At 39.8% G+C, this 21,407-nt stretch overlaps 1 protein-coding gene and 1 long non-coding RNA gene across 3 annotated transcripts in view; one reads left to right on the top strand and one right to left on the bottom strand.

The window, feature by feature from the left end:
* The window catches only part of LOC138738193 (uncharacterized), a 90,617-nt gene extending 82,976 nt beyond the window's left edge, over positions 1 to 7,641 (bottom strand). For both annotated transcript variants that reach the window (XR_011341494.1, XR_011341492.1), the window contains exons 1-2: positions 7,470 to 7,641; positions 5,622 to 5,824 (exon numbers count right to left, since the gene is read on the bottom strand). This is a non-coding gene — a long non-coding RNA (uncharacterized lncRNA). The remainder of the gene's footprint in view (positions 1 to 5,621; positions 5,825 to 7,469) is intronic.
* On the top strand, positions 7,587 to 20,920 carry LOC138738102 (uncharacterized). Its single transcript, XM_069888367.1, has 5 exons — positions 7,587 to 7,790; positions 9,435 to 9,613; positions 11,391 to 11,530; positions 14,769 to 14,973; positions 19,539 to 20,920. Exons 1-5 carry the CDS (start codon positions 7,602 to 7,604, stop codon positions 20,179 to 20,181), a joined length of 1,356 nt encoding a protein of 451 aa, XP_069744468.1. The 5' UTR covers positions 7,587 to 7,601; the 3' UTR covers positions 20,182 to 20,920.
* The last annotated feature ends 487 nt before the right edge of the window (positions 20,921 to 21,407 follow it).

The following is a 21,407-nucleotide window of genomic DNA, read 5'->3' as shown; positions in this document are numbered from 1 at the left end:
ATTCCTACACATTAGAAAGTCAAAATGTATTGTGTTAGAGACTTAGATTAGTAATAAGAATGCTGCATTTATTCCTTATGAGAAACAAAAACTTTATAAAGAAAAATGAAATTAATGTTCAATTTAAGAGGAAATCAATCTTTTGGGATTTCACTTCTATTCATTGATTTTCATCAACATTATATCATCTTAAAATCCAGGCTTCCAAAGAAACCTATAATATAGTTATATTCCACAAAATTTGCCTCAAAACATTTTTTGAGCACAACTGTCCAACATTAGTATCTTACCATGGTCATTTACTCTGATCCAAATCAAATCATCGAGTTTAAAGAAACAGAAACAGACACTTTGGTACATCATGTTCATGCCCACATCAAACATCCATCTGCAATAATCCTACAATAATGTTACCCATCTACTTCATCCAGATACCACCATTCACCCACATGTAAGGGCCAATTTACTGGGTCAGTCAACCTTCTGATCAACAGAGCTTTAGGATGTGGCAGGAAACTGCAACACTCGGGTAAACTTATAGTCACAGAAAGAATGAGCAACTCGGAGACAGCCATGACCTTGTTTACCATCTGCAAGGGCAGCTAGGGATATGTTTGTTTCCACAGATACATTTGAAGCTCTACTTCTCTGATGGTAACATTACACAGATTTCAGGACTGGGACTAGGAACGCCTTCAGGAGAGGTTCAAAGGCTTAATTGTGATTAAATCAAGTCAACTGTGCAGTTGGATTCTGAAAAGGTGGTTAGTTGCTTTTTGTTAATATACTCCTCTTTTTCAAAAGACAAGTTTCATGCAGGCCCTGGTGCTTGTATATTCTGAAGTCCCAAGTTACATTGTTTCTAAAATGAATTGAAATTCCAGGCATTTGATTCTACAAACTGCATTCAAGCTATAGAACAATACAGTGCAAAATATGGGAAGGAGAGTTTGTGGTCTTTTGATGGATATTGGTCCAGAAACCATCCAGGAAGATATTAATATGGAAATTGAGAAAGGATGAGTCATGTATGAAAGTGAGAGTAGTATAGAAATGGGCAGCATGGGTTTTTTTGAACATTTCTTCTTTGCTGGATTTAAATTTATATTTGCTTGTTTTAGGTCGGGATTTTAACTGCTGGTTAGATCCTATTTTAGATCGTTCATCCACTATCCCTGCTATATTAAGTAAATCTGCCTCATTCATTCTTTCTTATCAGGTTATGGTATTTATGATGTCTGGCATCAGGAGTCCAATAAAGAAAGATCTGAGTTAATTAACCAAATCAAACAAATAGATCCGTTTTACATTCATGGTGATAAATCTGGTAAATTCTTGGCTTGTAGCGAGTGGTGCAATGAATAAATCGCAACAGATGTTCTCTGTGAGCTGAACCAACAGAACTCTTTAATGGAATCTTTGCAGGAGTTTAAATAATTACAGTTGGCATGCTATCATAATCACCTGACCTCTGAAGTCATGCACCTCCCAGAGTTCTTTGTGCCCCCTGGCCACCGCGAACTCCTGATCCTGCAGAGGCCCGAAACCACAGATGCTGGTTTGACAATGGAGTGGCATGGTTCGCCACATAACCCCCTCCCCCAAGCAAGAACTGGAGTTCAGAGGCAATACCGCAGTCTTGCCTAAATGACAAAAACAGGCCAGAGATGTCCCCTGCACCAGGAGTATGCCACCCATACCAGCTGATCTAGATCCACTTAAGGCGATCTATTGAAACCGTTTATTGCCTGCTGCCAATATCTATAACATGGAGCCATCATTCTGTACCACCTTAAAAGGGCCTTTATATGGTCATTGAAGTGGCGTCCTATGTGTATCTCTGTGCAAGAATACATAAAGGCAGTTCTTGAGTTCAGGTGGAATGTATGAAGACCCATGTCGGATGGCCGGGATAGGTGCCACTGTACCCACCTTCTCCCTTACATCTGTGAGTACTGAAGTGGGAGGTTCCTGCTGCCCATGTGCCACTGGAATGAAATCCTCTGGGACCATTAAGAAGGCTCCGTAAACCAATCCTGCAGAGGACGTAGCTAGGTCTTTCTTCGGTGCAGTAAGGATACCTAATAGTACCCAAGGAAATTCATCTATCCAATCCATTCCCTTAGGATGTATTATGAAAGCAGTTTTCATATGATGGTGAAAATTTTCCCCTAAACCATTGGACTGGGGATGATAGGCTGTCAACTGATGCAGTTGCATGCCCAGCATTTGTGTGATTGTGGACCATAACCCAGATGTAAACTGAGCTCCTCTGTCAGAGGAGGTATGCATGGGTAGTTCAAAATGAGCTATCCAATTGGTGATGAGGGCTCTTGCACAAGCTGAGGTGGAGAGCGGGAAAACCTCTGGCCATTGTGTGAACTTACCTACTATAGTGAAGAGGTGAGTAGCACCCATGAACGGGGGCAATGGGCCAACAATATCCATGTGGATGTAATCAAACCTGCGCTGTGTGGGTGCAAAAACCTGTAGATGGGCTTTGGTGTGGCATTGAACTTTTGAGGTCTGGCACTGGATGCATGTCCTTGACCAAGCACCAATTGCTTGTGCAGGTCATGCCACATGAATTTACCCACCATGAGCCTTGTTGTCATCCTAAAGGAAAGGTGAACCAAACCGTGTATGGCATTAAACACCCGACGTCCCCACGCAGCAGATACAATGGGCCTCAGTTGGCTGTTGGATACATCACAAAGTAGGGAAGCATTTGCTGGACCAAAACATATGTCCTCCAATTTCTGTCCAATATGGCAGTGCGATACGTGCCCATCCCTTCATTTTCCTGCTGAGCTGCTTCCAAATCCATGTAGTCTATACTGGGAGCAGGAAAATGGAGGGAAGCAATGGTGGTGCGGGATATCATATCAGTGACTAATTGTTCTGTCTGGCAATCTGTTTTATCATAGTCGCAAACTCTGAAATGTAGGACAGTTGTTGTTATGCTGACCACGGATCTGACAACTTGGTGAAGGCAAAAGTCAACGGCTTGTGATTCGTGTAGACTGTGAACCCTCTGCACTCGAGCAAACAGCAAAAATGCCATATGGCCAAGTAGAGGGCAAGAAGCTCCCTGTCAAAAGCACTGTACTTTTTCTCTATTGGTCTTAACTGACAACTAAAGAAAGCTAAGGGGTTTCCAAATACCGTTATTGAACTCCTCCAGTTCTTATGGCCAGCCGTCACAGCCATTAGTGACGGCCGGCCTAGGTGTTACCCAGATGTGCGCAGAAGGGATGCCAGTGATGGGCTGCAGCTCCCCATCTCTGTCTGCACTGCGTACGGTTATGTCTGATGCCAAACAGCTAAACGGAGTGGGCAGGGTTCATAACTTTTGCCAAAGCACAGCTACATGCCTAACCAAAAGTCTACCATGCTGCTTAGCATGCCACAATTCATCAGCACAGGCTTTTAACAGACAAGGGTCGTTAAAGTCTTCATGTGCAAACAGCAATTGAATGTGTTCTGGCATTTGCTTGGAAAAGAGTTGCTTGTAAAGCAGACAGGGCTTGTGTCTATCCATGAATGCCAGCATCTCATTCATTAGTTCAGAAGGAATGCAGTCGCCCAGGCTGTCCATATGGAGAAATTGTGCTGCCTTGTTGTATTGGGAAAAGCCGAAAATGCATATGAGCAGGACTTTGATGGCTTCATACCTGTTGTTGGCTGGAGGCTGGCTTAAGAAATAGACAATACATCCCGCGGTGTCTTGATCCAACGATGCCACAACATACTAGTACTTAGTTTTGTCAGCGGTAATCTGGCGTAGATAGAACTAGACCTCGGCCTGCTCAATCCAAACCCATGGCTGCAATGTCCAAAATACTGGAAGTTTGAATGAAATGGTGTACTGCACATCCATAGTGAGGTTCAAAATGTCATTTGGACTGTCGGGGGGGGGGGGGGGGTGGGTTGGGGGTCACCATTGGAGAGAGTGCTGCAGTGAATAAAGCACAATAGAAGTTGTCTGTGAGCTGAATCAACAGAACTCGCAGGAATTTAAATAATTACAGTTAGCGTGCTATCACGATCACCCGACCTCTGAAGTCACACGCCTCCCAGAGTTCTTTGTACCCCCACCCAGCTACCGGGAACTCCTGATCCTGTGTGGGCCTGCAACCATGGTCGCCAGTTTGATTATGGAGTGGCGTGGTTCACCACAGGCTAACCAATTGAGAGGATTTGGAGCTAAACGACATATTACAAAGATTCATAAATATAATGATAACATAATATCAGATCATTCTGAAATAAATGATACATTTAGGAAATTTTACTCTCTATTCATCTGATGGTTTTTTTTAGAACAGTTAAATATTCCCATAATTCTTTCGGATAGTCAAACTAGACTAGATGAACCTATCTCACAGAAGGAAATAATGGTTGCTATTTTTTTAATACAGTGAAAGTTCCTGGGACCTGACAGGTTTCCAATGCAATTTTTTAAATTATTCTCTAAGTTGTTGTCACCTTACTTAGGTTTGGTATTAGTGGATTTGTTTAAACAGAATAAACGTCCGGAATCATTCAACGAAGCTTGTATATCTTTAATAGCAAAGAAGGGTAAAGATATAACTGAATGTTCCTCCTATAGACCAATTTTGCTATTGAATGTTGATGTTAAAATTTTAGTGAAGATTTTGGACAATATGATGGAAAATATTTTACCACTAATTATTTCTGAAGACCAGACATTCTTATTAAAAACTAATATTTTGATTTTAACGTACATCATTTATTGAATATTATTTATTTGCCTTCTGACAAGACTCCCAAGTGTGTTCTCTCATTGGATGCAGAAAAAGTATTTGGTCAAGTAAAATGGTCATATTTGTTATGATTTTAGAAAAATTTAACTTTGGTACTGATTTTATTTCATGGATTAAATTACTATACTCATGTCCAACTGCTACAATTCTTACTAATTAACAACAATCACAGTCTTTCAATCTGCAGTGAGCCACTTGTCAAGGGTGCCCTTTAAGTCCATTAATGTTTGATTTGACCATTGAACCATTAGCAATTGCTCTCCAAGAGTGTATGGATGTCTTAGGGTTGTGGGGGGGGTGGGGGAGACGGGGGGGATATTGAACAAAGTTTCTCTTTATGCTCTCTAACTTTTCATTTTGGACCCAATTGCCTCCCTACCCCCCCCCCATTATGTCATTAGTCTCACAATTTAGTCAATTTTCAGGTTATAAATTAAATCCGCACAAAAGAGAACTTTTCCTTTAAATTCTCCTATGTCAATGTATGTTGGTTTTACTTTTAAGATTGTTGAAAACCAATTTACGTACCTCAGTATTACATTTACAAAAAAAAACATAAACAAGGGTGAAGGATTGGGGGTGGGGAAAGGTGGGGGGGGGGGGGGGGGAGATTGTTCCCCTATAACACTTGGCCAATACGAGTCTGTAAAACTATAAATAAAATTTTCCAAAAAAAATTCTCTAATTTGGCACTTCTTGGTTCAACACTTCCATTTCTTTCAATGAAGTTAATATAATTCCCTATTGTTAAGCATTCTATGAGAATTTGCGCACAGTTTAGAAAACATTTTACATTTTATATTTTTTCTCTCAAGTCCTATTCTATCTAATTACCTCTTTCAACCTTCTTTGCATGATATTGTTTTTCAGCAGTGGAGTAGAGTGGGTATTCAATGTTTTAATGATCTTTTCATTGATAGGTGCTTTGTATCATTTAATCAGCTTTCTGGTAAATTTAACTTGCCTTTCTCATCTTTTCAGCTATTTGCAAATCCTGGATTTTTTACAGTCTCAAATTTCTGATTTCCCGAAGGTGTCTGAAACAAATTTTGTTGATTACTTTTTTTAAAAATTTTCATCCTTTCATAAATGTTTAATATCTATAATTTACAAGAAGTTAGCACATTTAAAACAGACCTCATTACTTAAAATTTAAAATGCCTGGATTAGGATGTAAATTTGACTATATCAGATGAAGATTGGGATGTTCATTTTAAAATGGTTAATAGCTCTTCATTATGTGCTCATCATTGTTTATTGCAATTCAAAGTGGTACATAGAGCACACATGTCTAAACTGTCTTGCTTTTATCCTGATACAAGTTTTAGTTGTGATGGGTGTAAGAGAGAAGCTTCCTTAATTCATATGTTCTGTACTTGTCCTAGTCTGGAAAATTACTGGAGAGAGATTTTCTGCACCCGATCCTTAAATCTGAATATAAAATTAGTGCCAAATCCTTTGGTTGCTCTCCTTGGCACAACAGAAAAGGATCGTGTTTGTCTTCAGTTAAAAGTCGACTTCTTTCCTTTGTTTCTCTTTTGGCAAGATGTGCAATTTTGCTAAAATGGAAGGCTGCTGCCCATTCATTGTAAATGGCGGGGGGGGACATCATGTCCTGTTTGAATATGGAAAAGATTCGATATTCAGTTAATAATTCAGGTATAAGATTTCAGATGTTGTGGGGTCATTCATGACTCTTTTTTCCACTTTATAATTTTTCAGCAACATTTGACTGTCTGACCCATATTTTTTTTAATTCCTTATTTTCTCCCTTCGCTTTTATTTCAATGTATATATATCATACAATGGTGTTAAGGGAAAGGGTTTGGATTTTTTCTTTTTTAATTTTGTTTGAATGTAATATACTACCTGGATTATGATTTATGAATGTATTTTTCAATTTATAGACTTGTTGTGATGTCTCTTTCTTCTCTTTGGCTTGGCTTCGCGGACGAAGATATATGGAGGGGTAATGTCCACGTCAGCTGCAGGCTCGTTTGTGGCTGACGATTTGGGGATGCGGGACAGGCAGACACGGTTGCAGCGGTTGCAAGGGAAAATTGGTTGGTTGGGGTTGGGTGTTGGGTTTTTCCTCCTTTGTCTTTTGTCAATGAGGTGGGCTCTGCGGTCTTCTTCAAAGGAGGTTGCTGCCCGCCCAACTGTGAGGCGCCAAGATGCACGGTTTGAGGCGCTATCAGCCCACTGGCGGTGGTCAATGTGGCAGGCACCGAGAGATTTCTTTAGGCAGTCCTTGTACCTTTTCTTTGGTGCACCTCTGTCACAGTGGCCAGTGGAGAGCTCGCCATATAACACGATCTTGGGAAGGCGATGGTCCTCCATTCTGGAGACGTGACCTACCCAGCGCAGTTGGATCTTCAGCAGCGTGGATTCGATTATTGAACAGCCACATATAGCACTTCAGAATCGAATTTCATTGTACTTTTAAATTTGTAATGTTTGAAAAGAATGAAAATAATTTAAAAAGAAAGAAAGAAAACCAAGGTGATCATGAATTTCATCTTGCAGAAGGAGGTGAATCTATGAACTGGGCGCTGAAGCAACTCAGTTGATGCTTCATGAACCCTTCAGAGAAAAAAAATTCTTCTCAGCAGGGTCTTTCAGGGAAAGATTATTAAAGGGGATTAATACTATGCCCACCCCTGGTTAAATACTGCTTCCTACCTCTAATCCATACCCACGGTGAACGCAATGTGTGGGCTGACGACTTGCTCAGTGTCCATCTCGCATTCCACGAGACGGCGGTTCCAACCGTCGACCGTCACCTCGACCGCCAGATGCTGTTGCCGAGCGACGATGACACGCTGGAGCCGCGTGAGCCGGAAAGCCCAGGTGACTGGGCCGCCGTTGTTCGCCCTCGTCGCGGGCTCTGGTCAGTTGGCCGCAGCTTTGCAAGGACGTGGAATGGAAAACTGCGCAGAGTATCATCCGAGGCGCAGATCCTGGCTGGGCTCCCGGACAACTCGCCTCAATCCGGACCAAAAGGTTCATTCTAAACTCGTGATCAATTTCCGGACTGACAAATACTTTTTAAAAAGAAATCCTATTTCTAAATTTGTTGCTCGATCTGCTGCTGAACACGACCAGTCATTTTACTTCATCTCAGATTTCTTTGCTCAGTGCACAAATGTTCTGCTTATCGTCACGTCGTTGCTCATGAGCTCCAATAGGTAGTGTCTTCATTTTTATTTTCACAAACCTGTACTCTCATAATCAACACAGGTACTCCCTTTATTGATTGATTTCTTGGTCACCCTTTGCTACATTCTAAAGTATTTCCAAACCATAGGCTTATTGCATTTATACCAATTTGATACATATTTTTCATAGATTTAATACTATCTGTAATTAAAGAATGTTGTATTTTGTGCCTTAAAGATGAGTGTATTTGTTACAAACCTATTTTTCCTATCCAATTCACCTGTTGCTGCAACAGGTTGGCAGGTGATACCTCAGCCTTGAAACATCTGGATATCAAGGACTCTACATCAGACAACTATTCCTTGTCTATAACTCTGCCTTCAACAGGATATTTAACAAACAAACTCACCCCCAAACTCTGTGATCTTGGTCTCTCCAACCCTTCCACAATTAAACCCACATGCCACAATCAGTGAGAATTGGTGAAGACACCTCCTCTTCTTTGGCCCTGCTACACTGTATACTCAGTCCCCTGCTCTACTCCCCAAATACCCATATCCGCTATACTCCCTGTACACTCATGACTGTTGCACTCTCATGACTGCTGTACTCCCCATACACCCATGTCTGTTATACTCTCCATAGACCCATGCCTGCATGGCAAAACACCATTCTAACTCCATCAAGATCTAGGCAAAGACAAGTCGGACTACAGAAGGGAGATACATTGATTAGTCTTGGTGCCAGGACAACAAACCCTCAAATGAGCAAAGCTGGTTATTGACTTCTGGAGGCTAGATGGATCTCACTCATCAGCCTACCTTTCAGAAACACATCACTCATGCCAAGATTGAGGTCACTTGTGTTATGGTCTCTCTTTTATATGAGCCTCTTTACAGTAGGATTAATAATGACCCTTTTATGTTCTGGACCTAAAATGGCCTATACTCTAATTGGTTCCTCAACAAACTGATCTACAAATTCTTCTGGATTAGCAAATACTCCCTGCATTGTTAGTATTAATTTGATTTCACAGTCTACAAATTGTTGGAATGCTTTTTTAGTTTAAGGGAAAAATCAAGCATCCATTACATTACTCTGAATGATCCTGTCTATGTTCAAGAAAGGTGAAAACATTCTGGAGGCCAAGTTTTATGCATGGCAACTTTTAGTCCATTGAAGGTAAACTCCTGAAGAGGAGATTCTGAAATTTTATTACACTGGAGATTCCAAACTATTGCTGACCTTTTCTCCAATATTTCTCATGATCCAGACATTATTACCCTTATCAATTTTCAAACAAAATATTTTTGGTTTGTTCCATTTAAAGACCTTACTCATTAATGAAATTGTATTTTATTATTCTGGTTGCCACTTTAGAGACCCTTTGTTTTGATTTTGTATAGCATTAGCATTCTTTATAAAAGTTTGGCTAGTAGTTCACGCGCATTGACAATCCTTAATTAATAAATGTCTCTTTTTGTATAGAATCAGTTACATTCTTCTGCAAATTGTGCACATGCCTTGGAACTGATTAAGCCAACAGTTTTTAAAGTTGCCATCAAGAAAAAATATGAAATTGGATCTAATGATCGATACCTAGCTCTCAATAGTTCACACAAACCTTCTGAATCCCCTCAACCAAATAGAGGTAAAGTAGTAGCATGGTAAGTTGTCAATGGTGTTTTATTTAATAATTTATGAGAAATTGTTGAGAATCGTACTGTGTAACTTTCTGGCTCCAAGGATGTTAATTATAATTGTTTTCTTCCTATATTTGTCAATTTAAACTTGGTAGGTATGCAGTAGTTCAAAAACACTTTACTTTAGCCTGGTTGACTTATGAAACTGGACCACAACTATCACCGAATAAAGTTCTTCTCGTAGCTTCAGATAACACAAAAAAACCGCACCACATATTTTTCCCAGAAGAATATGCACAAGAATCTCAGTCAAGATACACTGTATTAGCTGAAAAGAAAATCTATCAGAACCTCAGTACATGCTAAGACAGTCCTTTATCAATGGATAGAGATATTAATTTTATTCATACTTACACTTGGAGGATTGCATTTTTGTACAATTAATGATGCTCCTCTTATTGTATTAGTTATTACTAATAATTTACATTGGAGTTTATTTTAGATTTTTAGACAGAGTACATACATGACATCACATACAACCCTGAGATTCATTTTTCCTCCGGGCATGGCAGTTTTTACCACTAATTAGTAGAGCAAAGAAAAACTGTACACAAAGAATTGTAAACAGATAATGTAAATAAACTGACTGTGCAATACAGAGAGAACAAAAAGAAAATCAATACCAAGCCACACAGTCATAGGTGTAAAGTGAGTAGAGTAGAGGGCTAAGAATATAGCTCTGTGGTGCTCCGGTACTGATGGAGACTGTGGAGGACAGGTTCTTACCAATCTTCACTGATTGTGGTCTGGAGGTCAGGAAATCTATGATCCAATTACACAGTGGAGTGTTAACTGCCAGGTCTTGGAGTTTGCTGATCATTTTTGAGGGGATGATGGTGTTAAATGCCAAACTGTAGTCGATAAAGAGCATCCTGATGTATGCATCTTTGCTGTCCAGGTGTTCCTGCGCTTTGTGTAGAGTGAGTGAGATGGCATCCACCGTAGACCTGTTACTACAATAGGGAAAACTGGAATGTATCTATGTCACTGCTCAGACAGGAGCTGATACACCAGCCTTTCAAAACACTTAATCACTGTTGGTGCAAGTGCTATTGGTTGATAGTCTTTAAGGCGAGTTATGCACTCTTCTTGGGCACCAGTATGATTGACGCTTGTTTGAAACAGGTGGGTACCACTCCCTGGTGGAGTGAGATTTTGAAAATATCCATGAATACCTTGGTAAATTGGTCAGCACAGATTTTTATCACTCACCAGGTACTCCACCCAGGCTGGATGTTTTCCTCGGATTCATTCTGCTGAAGGCAGTTATCAGATAAGGAAAGGATGTGATCATTGGGGACATGGGGGTGCGGAAGGGTGTTTTTTCGCTGTTACTGTCGTCAAATCGGGCATAGAATGCATTGAGTTCCTCTGGGAGAGAAGCTTTGCCATCTGTTACTTTACCAGATTTCTTCCATAAATGAAAAGAATAAATAATAGATATTTTGGCCAGATAAATTTAAATCAAGGAATGTAAAAACAATCAGACATCTAAGATGAACTACTGTAAAAGAGAACCAGGATTCACCCTCTGTGTGTTAAATATAGATGGAATAGCTTACAGAAATAAAACTCAAAAGACAACCAATTTGGTTACCATCACACAACTTCTGATACCATACAAATAACATGTATGTCACAATGGAAGCCTTTAATATAAACTCAAACAAGATAGTGCACCTATTAAAATGTCATATAATTTTTAAGCTTTTTTAATTTACCTATTTATTTTAATTATAAGGACCAATACAACTTGCATTCCTGCACTAATAAAAGGCCACGATCAATGTAGGCCTAAGGCAGAAATTCGAAGGTGTCCCTTCAGATCAACGGAGCCAAAAAGCAAAGCACTCACTGAGAACAGAATGCCATACATTACAGGTAATACTACAAATGTAACTTCATTGTCAATTGAACATTTGATTAATTATCACAAAATAATTATGATTTACATGTAATTTTTATTAAGTAAAATACTGTAGTGGTAGCTACAAAGAATGAGACTCACAACCACCACGTTGGGGGTTTCAACGACCGTTTAATTCAAAACTCATGCATGCCACTTTAAGAATAGCGTGAGCTCTGCCCCTGCATAGGCGGTGACATAATCAAGCTTGCCTGAGGCACGTGCTACATTCAAACCACGCAGCCCAAGAAGGTCCCTCGACGGCACCATCTTCTCATCCTCGGGGGCGCTGATGGCAGCCATCCCTGGGTTGCCCGTGTCTGTGGCATCAAGGCGGACAGAAAGGTGCACGCGTTAACTAACCTCTTGCCCTTGACATTCACTAACAGGCTGTGAGCCCGGAGGAAATTGGCCCCCAACTGCGCCCACCGAGGCCAGCATGAACTTCCAGCGGAACTTGTCCTTTCCGATCTGGATCTGCACTCTGCGAGTGCCGAAGATCCCAATGGAGGATCTGTTGGCTACCCTTAGGGTAGGACCTCGTGCTTGGGTGTGGGTCTCGAGGGCAGTCGGGGGGAGAGTGCTCAGCTCAGCTCCGGTATCTACTAGGAACCGTCGGCCAGTGGACTTGTCGGTCACATGCAAGAGGCTGTTCACGTGACCAGCCGCCGCATCCATTAACATCGGCTGGCCGAGTCGTTTCCCTGAAAGGGTCAGGGCTGCCTGCATTTGCGGGCTTGAGGCCCCCAGTGCTGATGGTAGAAACACCAGGTGGGTTGGTACTCCTCCGGCTTGTGCTTTCGGGGCACTTGCGACTGACTGGGCCCTGGGCTGGTGACCTGGCTGAGGGCGGCCTCATTCTCCCGCTTGGTCCGCCAGAGTACGTCTGCATGGGCCGCAACTCACCGTGGGTTGGAGAAGTCCTCGTCTGCCAGCAGGAGCTATATGTCTTAGGGCATTTGCTTGAGGAAAATTTGCCAGAATGGGAAACACGGTTTGCGGTCCACTGCTAACTCCAGCATCTCGTCCATCAGGGCAATCGGGGTTCTGGCTCCCAACCCATCCAGGTGTTGGAGCCTGGAAGCACGCTGCTGCGGGGAGAGGCTGAAGGTCCCGAGGAGGAGGTTCTTGGGGGTGGGATATTTACCATCCTCCGGCGGGTTGTGGATGAGGTCGTCCACCCTGGCCACAGTCTCTTCATCGAGTACACTCATGACGTGGTAAAACATCGTGGCGTCTGATGAAATGTCTGGGAAGGGAAACTTCCCCTGCCTGCCCAAACCAAATACGTGGGCGATGTGTTTCACCGCAACAGCATTGATCTCCGAGGAATCCATAGTGAGAGGGCAGAAAAACGTCTGGACTCAACGGGGTCACCCAATGTAGCGGTAGCTACGAGGAATGAGACTCACAGCCACCACGATAGGGGTTTCAACGACCATTCAAAACTCGCGCACACCCCTTTAAGGGCAGCGTGAGCTCTGCCCCCATGTGGGCGGTGACGTCTTCACGCTTGCCTGAGGTGTGCGTTACATTCAAACCACGTGGCAAGAAGGTCCCCCAACGGTGCTATCTTCTCGTGGCTGCCCTGCTGGTGTGGCAGTACAAGTGGGCCGGTTTGCCACGGGAATGTGAGCCGCCACGATATTAAACTTAATGCTATGTTCCTGAGTGAATTTGGTAGCAGATTTTCAATATCTATTCAGAAATGTTGAAAACAAATAAGAAGTCTGAACCCTTCAATTAACTCTGCTAGATCACTGAAGAAATTATCATGAATTATTCCCAAAGTTCAGAATGTAAAATGGTTTTCTACAATGATTCACATTTAATTACATTGCACTATACATTATTTCTTCTAATGTATTTGCACTGTGATCCAGATTTGATGTATTTGTATATTTAAAACAGTTTTTCTTTTCCTGGTTTTATTCTCTATTAAAAAGTTTGATGAGTTCAATTATTCCCTAGAATGCAAGCATTCCCAGTGCAAAAAATTCATACCCTTTTGGCTATTTTTCAGGCATCCAGTTAAAACATGTCCATTGATGAAACTTTACAAATGGAAAATCTTCAGATTTGACCAGATATATAGAAATTAAATATTAAGCTATATAAATATAATTTTCATTTCCTGTTAATCAAATACCAGGAAAAGAATGTCTCATCAGTTTATCTATTTATTTCTTGAACCATATCTAAAAGTTCACTCAAATCTAAACAATAAATTCTTTGTCTTTATGATGCAGCTTACATTTTATGTAAATGTTGCCCAAATAGTATTTGTTGCTCAAAGATAGTGAAGTATAGAATTGATACCATATGAGATAAAGATTCTGAGTGGTTTCAAAGTTCTAGTGGGAAAAATGCTTAATGTGTCAGTGGTAACACCACAGTTTCTGTTTGTTATAGGGTAAAACCATCTGAACAGTAAATGTGGGCTCTGAATGTGGGCTTTCCTATTTCTCATACTTAAATAGCTTGTTGACATTTACATTTAGTATCAGATTGATGTTTGGGCCCTAGAGCAAGATTAGTAGACTAGCATCACTTGCAACATCCTGTCACAGAAGATGTGCCTTGGGAGATGGAAACATTACGTAAACTACAGAGAAATTGAAAAATAATATCTGGAATATATGTGTTTTGAGACCAAACTTTAGAGTGGACATATTGGCCTTAGAGGATAAGCCACCCAATTATCAGAATAAAACCAGGTTTAAAGAATTAAATAATGAAATCAAATTGCATAAACTTAAACTATGAGGTGCTTTAATCTAGCTGTTTGTTCACCAAAGATTTTAATAAATATAATAAATAGAGCCTATATTCTTTGATGGGCATTCCAGAGAACATAATCTTAAAAATATCACTTGAATCAACAGTGAAATCCTGAAACTTTCTGACTGTCAAGGCTATAGATGCTGGGTCAAATGAAAATTTATAAGACTGACATTGATCAGTTTTTATCTAAAAAATCTTAAGGACAATAAATGGAGATACATTATAAATCGGCAATAATCTGCTGGAATGATGGAAAAAGCTCAAGTAAACAAGTAGTTAAGTTCCTGGTAAACCATTTAGAATTTTCCAATCGAAGAAACATATTATTGGATGACTCAGCAGCACAGGGATACAAATATCTTATTTTCATATGTAAAGAAAGATCTTGGGTGCTGATCAAACTTGATATATTGTTTCAATTTTTAATAGGAAAAGACAGTATAGATACTAACTTAGATGCTGACAACCATCTTTCAAGGAAAGAAGAAATTGGGATAGAGACATCCTGTGAAATAGAGACTCCATACAAATCCCTTGATTCAGAATTTCAGCAGACCAAAGTAAATGTTCGAGAAACGCTTCACCTTTATTTGCCCAATCCTGACATTTACGAAGAGGAGGAATTAACCACATGGTAAACTCTATTATACTGTATTAAACAAGGAAAGAAATGGTCATGTACTCAGACTATTTCACTGGCAATTATTAATTGTGGTTACTATTGTAACGTAGGATATTGAGCAACTATCCTGCACATAGCTAGGGTTCCTCAAACTTTAATTGACTAGATGATCAAATAATCTGTTTTAGGAATTTAGTTTGAAGGATAAATGTTCGACTGAAAATGGGAGTACTTCTCTTCATCGAACTCTGGTTATCTTAAATATATGACTTTTATTTCTACACATTTTATTTCTGGAAAGGTCTCTTGTTAAATGAAAATATTGTCAACATGCACCCCCTGCCCTACTGCAGGGGAGTACCAGACATAATAAAAACCAAACATTAGAATTTAAAAGTGGCAACACTCCTGGAACTGCTGAAATGCCTGTAATGCTGCTGCTGAAGGACTCCCACAGACTGCAGACAGTTGGTGATTTGCAGTCAAAGTACTCACACAGGTTGCAGGCGACTTGCAGTAAAAGGACCCACATAAGCTGCGGGCTGTTGGAGACTGGCTCATGGGAGCCAGGATTGGAGAGGGCACTGAGGGCAAGAGGCTCCTGAAAGGTCTCAGGCACTGAAAGCTTCCTAATTGTTTCAGAGGTTTGAATCTGGAGCTCGGGCTGTCGATAGTCTGTGTGGCTGCAGAGGCTGCAGTAGCATTCAAGGTGAATACACAGACACTCAGTGTCTCTGAAGGGAATCTCTTTTGCTTCTCATTCTCCTATTATTAGGGACACTTGGAAATATTCATGGTGATTCTTTTCTTGCCTTATATCATCTATACTCTCTGTATTACATTTTTATTGTTCAAAGTTCAAACTTCAGATTTATTGTCATATACAACCCTGAGATTCTTTTATTCCTGTGGGTCAGTCAGAATTTCTACATATTGGTAGTACAAAAACTGTACTGAAGTAAAGATACTTATACAAAAGAGAGAATTGTAAACAAAAAAAGGAAATGTTAAAAAACTGACTGCAATACAGATACAGAAAAAAAATTGAGCAATAAATAATGTGCAAAATAAGAGTCCCTAAATGAGTTTCTGGGTTTGTTGTTTAGGAGTCTGATGGTGGAGAGGTAGCAACTGTTCCTGAACTTGTGGCACCTAGACCTCTCTTCTGGTGAAGGCAGCAAGAGCAGAGCACTTCCTAGATGGTGTGGATCCTTGATGATTACTGCTGCTCTTTCCATGTAGGTTTTCTTGTTGGTGGAGAGGGTTTGCCTGTGATATACTGGGCTGTGTCCACTACCAGGCTTTCCACTCGGAGGTGTTTGTACTCCCATACCAGGCCATGATGCAGCTGATCAGTTCACTTTCCGCCCCACATCTGTAGAATTTTACTAAGGTCTTTGATGTCATACCAAACCTCCACACACTCCTGAGGAAGTAAAAGCACTAATGTACTTTCTTCACAATGACATAAGTGTGTTCAATCCAGAAAAGAACCTCCAAGATAGTGACTCCCAGAAATTTAAATTTGCTCTTCCTCTCAACCTCTGATACCCCAATGATCATTGGATTGTACATCTCTGGTTTTCTCTTTGTAAAGTCCACCATCAGCTCCTTGGTTTTGATGACACTGAATGCAAAATTGTTGTTAGTATACCAATCAGGCAAGTTTTCATTCTCCCTCCTCTAGGTCGACTCATCACCCCCTTTTTTACAACCCACTACTCTTCTTTGGCTTGGCTTCGCGGACGAAGATTTATGGAGGGGGTAAAAAGTCCACGTCAGCTGCAGGCTCGTTTGTGGCTGACAAGTCCGATGCGGGACAGGCAGACACGATTGCAGCGGTTGCAAGGGAAAATTGGTTGGTTGGGGTTGGGTGTTGGGTTTTTCCTCCTTTGCCTTTTGTCAGTGAGGTGGGCTCTGCGGTCTTCTTCAAAGGAGGTTGCTGCCCGCCAAACTGTGAGGCGCCAAGATGCACGGTTTGAGGCGTTATCAGCCCACTGGCGGTGGTCAATGTGGCAGGCACCAAGAGATTTCTTTAGGCAGTCCTTGTACCTTTTCTTTGGTGCACCTCTGTCACGGTGGCCAGTGGAGAGCTCGCCATATAACACGATCTTGGGAAGGCGATGGTCCTCCATTCTGGAGACGTGACCCATCCAGCGCAGCTGGATCTTCAGCAGCGTGGACTCGATGCTGTCGACCTCTGCCATCTCGAGTACTTCGACGTTAGGGGTGTAAGCGCTCCAATGGATGTTGAGGATGGAGCGGAGACAACGCTGGTGGAAGCGTTCTAGGAGCCGTAGGTGGTGCCGGTAGAGGACCCATGATTCGGAGCCGAACAGGAGTGTGGGTATGACAACGGCTCTGTATACGCTTATCTTTGTGAGGTTTTTCAGTTGGTTGTTTTTCCAGACTCTTTTGTGTAGTCTTCCAAAGGCGCTATTTGCCTTGGCGAGTCTGTTGTCTATCTCATTGTCGATCCTTGCATCTGATGAAATGGTGCAGCCGAGATAGGTAAACTGGTTGACCGTTTTGAGTTTTGTGTGCCCGATGGAGATGTGGGGGGGCTGGTAGTCATGGTGGGGAGCTGGCTGATGGTGGACCTCAGTTTTCTTCAGGCTGACTTGCAGGCCAAACATTTTGGCAGTTTCCGCAAAGCAGGACGTCAAGCGCTGAAGAGCTGGCTCTGAATGGGCAACTAAAGCGGCATCGTCTGCAAAGAGTAGTTCACGGACAAGTTTCTCTTGTGTCTTGGTGTGAGCTTGCAGGCGCCTCAGATTGAAGAGACTGCCATCCGTGCGGATGGCAGGAAAGGGCTTTGGCAAATACTAGAGCGCATCGGATGTCCCCCAAAGTTCCTCAACATGATTATCCAACTGCACGAAAACCAACAAGGTCGGGTCAGATACAGCAATGAGCTCTCTGAACCCTTCTCCATTAACAATGGCGTGAAGCAAGGCTGTGTTCTCGCACCAACCCTCTTTTCAATCTTCTTCAGCATGATGCTGAACCAAGCCATGAAACCCACTACTGTAATATCAGCAAATTTGTAGATGGTGGTGTTGTCGTACCAAGCCACATAGTCATTGGTGTAAAGTGAGAACACAGTATTGTGATGGAGATGTTCTTACCAATCCTCACTGATTGTGATCATGAGCATTATTACATGACAATAAAAGGAACCTTTGAACCTTTTGAAAATCAGATAAAAAGTCAAATAATATAAAATCAAATTATAAAAAACTAAAACTGTAACCCAAACTTCAAAATTTATGAAGTACTATCATTTTTCTGCTTAAATTTATCTAAGAACTTTAAAAAGAGTCCTCCAGAATTGAACAACACTTTATTCAAAGAAGTATTTAACTCAGCAGTGAAAATGTGAGTTTCCTTAAAGGACAGTTGGTGATTTATGTATTATTACTAGAAGAAATGAAGATCTTTTCAGTTGATTATAGTTTTAATGTAACCATCTTTTATGAAAGAAAGATCCTTAGATGATTAAATGGCATGCAACATTTTTGATACATTTGTGATAGTGACTTGTGCACCTTTTCAGACAATTTCTGTTGAAATTTTATTTGTATTTATCAGATTGTATCAAGTGTGGCCAGAATAATTAATAAATCAGTTTAAGAATGAAGAGTGCAATCACAGATCTCCAAAAACTCATCATGTTTGAGGATGTTGGGGTCTGGCTGATTACTGTAATAATTCCTGAAATGGATGACATATCCATTGGGAATATTATTCATAATAACAATTTCCAATGTAAATTCCATTTGGCATTTATAGCTGGTTGGTGACATTTCAGGGTAAATTTGGTTTCATTTCTACCTCCAGGGGAGTTGCATAAACAGAGTATTTGCAGTGGTTTGTTTTTATTTTGGATTTCCAAAATGCTTTGATATTAATCTTTCTTACCACTACCACGTAAGATTTTTTTTTAGGATTTAGTAGCATCAAAGTGATTTAAATAGATTGATGGTAAAGACAACAGGTGAATACGTGAATTGATTTTGCCTCTCTAGATTATCATAATATATTGCTTAAATGCTGGAATTGGATTAAATCTCAGATGTATGTAGCTAACTATTGTGTCTATACACCTCCAGTTGAAATTATCTTAACTCTGTACATACCAGATATTGAACTTGATTTATAAACACAATGCTGGAGAAACTCAGCTGTTCAAACTGTGTCCTTTATGTAGCAAAGATAAAGATACATAACCAATGTTTCGGGCTTGAGATTTTCATTAAGGTATTAAGCTAAGTTTAACCAGCATTGTGTTTTTACTTCATCCACAGTATCTACAGACTTTCATGTTTTACTTCTTGAACTTGATTTATCATGAAGGTATTTACAATACTGTATGTATTGTTTGCAAAGGCTTTCATGACATTATAAATTAAAACAAGTGTTTTAGTTCAGCATCAGAAGACCATGATATTTTAAAATGTTTTGCACCTCCATTTTTATAAATTATTAGTGTAAATAAAATTAGTTAGTAATTGAATGAATGCAAAATAAATCTGATATTATATTTTGAGAAATTGTTAATTTAACCTGTCTCACAGGGAACCAGATATGGGTGTTTCACAGAAGGCAGAAGAATCCACAGAGAACATAAACATCAAAGGAGAATATAAAAACATTAATAAAATACAAGACTCAAGCAGGATAAAAGGTTCAGCTTGGTTATATAAATCTAATGGTGAACTTAAAGGTCAAATGCAGAGGAGATCAATGTGTGCAAGGAAATGTGCTCATCCTACTCCAATTACTTGTTACTTTATGAAACAAAAAACTGAAATATTTCAAGATTCCCAAGATAGATTGAACCAACCACAACCATTGAAGGCCAATGGCAGAATAGATTCAATGGCTGAATTAAACATATATGATTTAGAAACTGAACTAGACAATGCCAAGAGTCTCCAGGAGAGCATACAAAACAAATCACAATTCAATGCCAATGAGAATCCAACTCTTTCCGAAGCCAAGAATGACAAAGTAAAATCAAAGATATTTCCATTCAATGAAAGTGAGCTAAAGGAACCTGCTATTAATGTCTTGCTCGAAGCTAAACATACGATCATATGGCAAAAAAAAACTCAATTTCCAGTTCACAGTATAGGTTACCACTTCACAAGCATTAATGATAACAAATTTGGAAAGCTAGATAGTGTAGACAGGGGACGATTGAATAATAGCATTTAAAATTATGAGGGTTTTGTAGTAAATAAAAGAAAATATTACTCTAGGTTCAGGGGTTGAAATTATTTAATTTCCATTTAAGGCATTTAGTAAAAGAACCAAGTGAAGAAAATGAGATTTATTTTTAGTTATACATTGGAATCCACAGCTTATCAGGGAGGTAAACTCAATAATACTTTTGAAAAGGAAATTGGAGATAAATTTGAAAAGAAAAAAATTGCAATGCAGGAAAAAGCAAAGGAGCAGCAACTATTCAGTTAGATTTTTCAAGGAGCTGACACGGGCAAAATGGTTGCATGGATTCTCCCAATTCTGTATAATTTGTTATGCAGTGTAAATATATTTTTTAAGATTTATTTTAAAATGGTATAAAAATTGGAAATGTACTTAATGGCATACGAATATTGTTGATGTCTTTTGTTATTGAAGTCATCCAAATATTTACAAATATAAAGTAATATTTTAATAATTTATTTTGAAATGAACCACGAATAAGTTATGACAAACCTCCTTATTGGTTGTCATATGCTGTATCATTTTGGAATTCATGATTTGAGGATATTCAAAAATGTATTAATAATTAAATCAGCACCATATTTTTTATTCTCTGAAAAACATTTGTGTCAAATTCTCATCTTTCCCTCCATCTTTAACTCCCAAATTACAAATGAAGAAATAACTCATTAGTTGGATTGAAACTTCCCTGCTCTTCATCTGAATAAAGAAAGAGCTTGTGACTATTCTTGTATGAGACATTGTGCATTTTTATTTATGGTAGTTTAATCCAGTATTTTTTAGGTAGGGGAAATATTAATAGATTGGTCATGTTCAGATTAAAGATTGATAAAATGATTTATTTATGCAGTATTCAACACTTAAACATAATAATATGCACATTTGTATCTGTTCTCCAAAAAAATACATTGTATGCATTCAACAGGAATATATTATTGCTGTTATTTGGAGTATTTATATTTACATGTACCCATAAATACTTTTTTCATCAACAAGACTTAAAATTTTAAAGCCATGATACATACAATTAATAAACAATTAGTACACAATATATATTAGTAAGTATACATTTCTTTTCTTTCTTCTTTGGCTTGGCTTCGCGGACAAAAATTTATGGAGGGGTAAATGTCCACGTCAGCTGCAGGCTCGTTTGTGGCTGACAAGTCCGATGCGGGACAGGCAGACACGGTTGCAGCGGAAAATTTGTTGGTTGG

This window comes from Narcine bancroftii, chromosome 1 (genome assembly GCF_036971445.1).
Source record: "Narcine bancroftii isolate sNarBan1 chromosome 1, sNarBan1.hap1, whole genome shotgun sequence".
Taxonomy (NCBI): domain Eukaryota; kingdom Metazoa; phylum Chordata; class Chondrichthyes; order Torpediniformes; family Narcinidae; genus Narcine; species Narcine bancroftii.
The sequence above is the reverse complement of the archived record's forward strand: the minus strand, read 5'-3'. Positions and strand labels throughout refer to the sequence as shown.

Coding starts and splice junctions, on each gene's coding strand:
- LOC138738102 (XM_069888367.1), top strand. CDS start 7,602: ATGACACGCTGGAGCCGCGTGAGCCGGAAAGCCCAGGTGACTGGGCCG. Junction 9,614..11,390: donor AGAGGTAAAGTAGTAGCATG/GTAAGTTGTCAA, acceptor TTTAATTATAAG/GACCAATACAACTTGCATTC. Junction 11,531..14,768: donor CAGAATGCCATACATTACAG/GTAATACTACAA, acceptor AATTTTTAATAG/GAAAAGACAGTATAGATACT.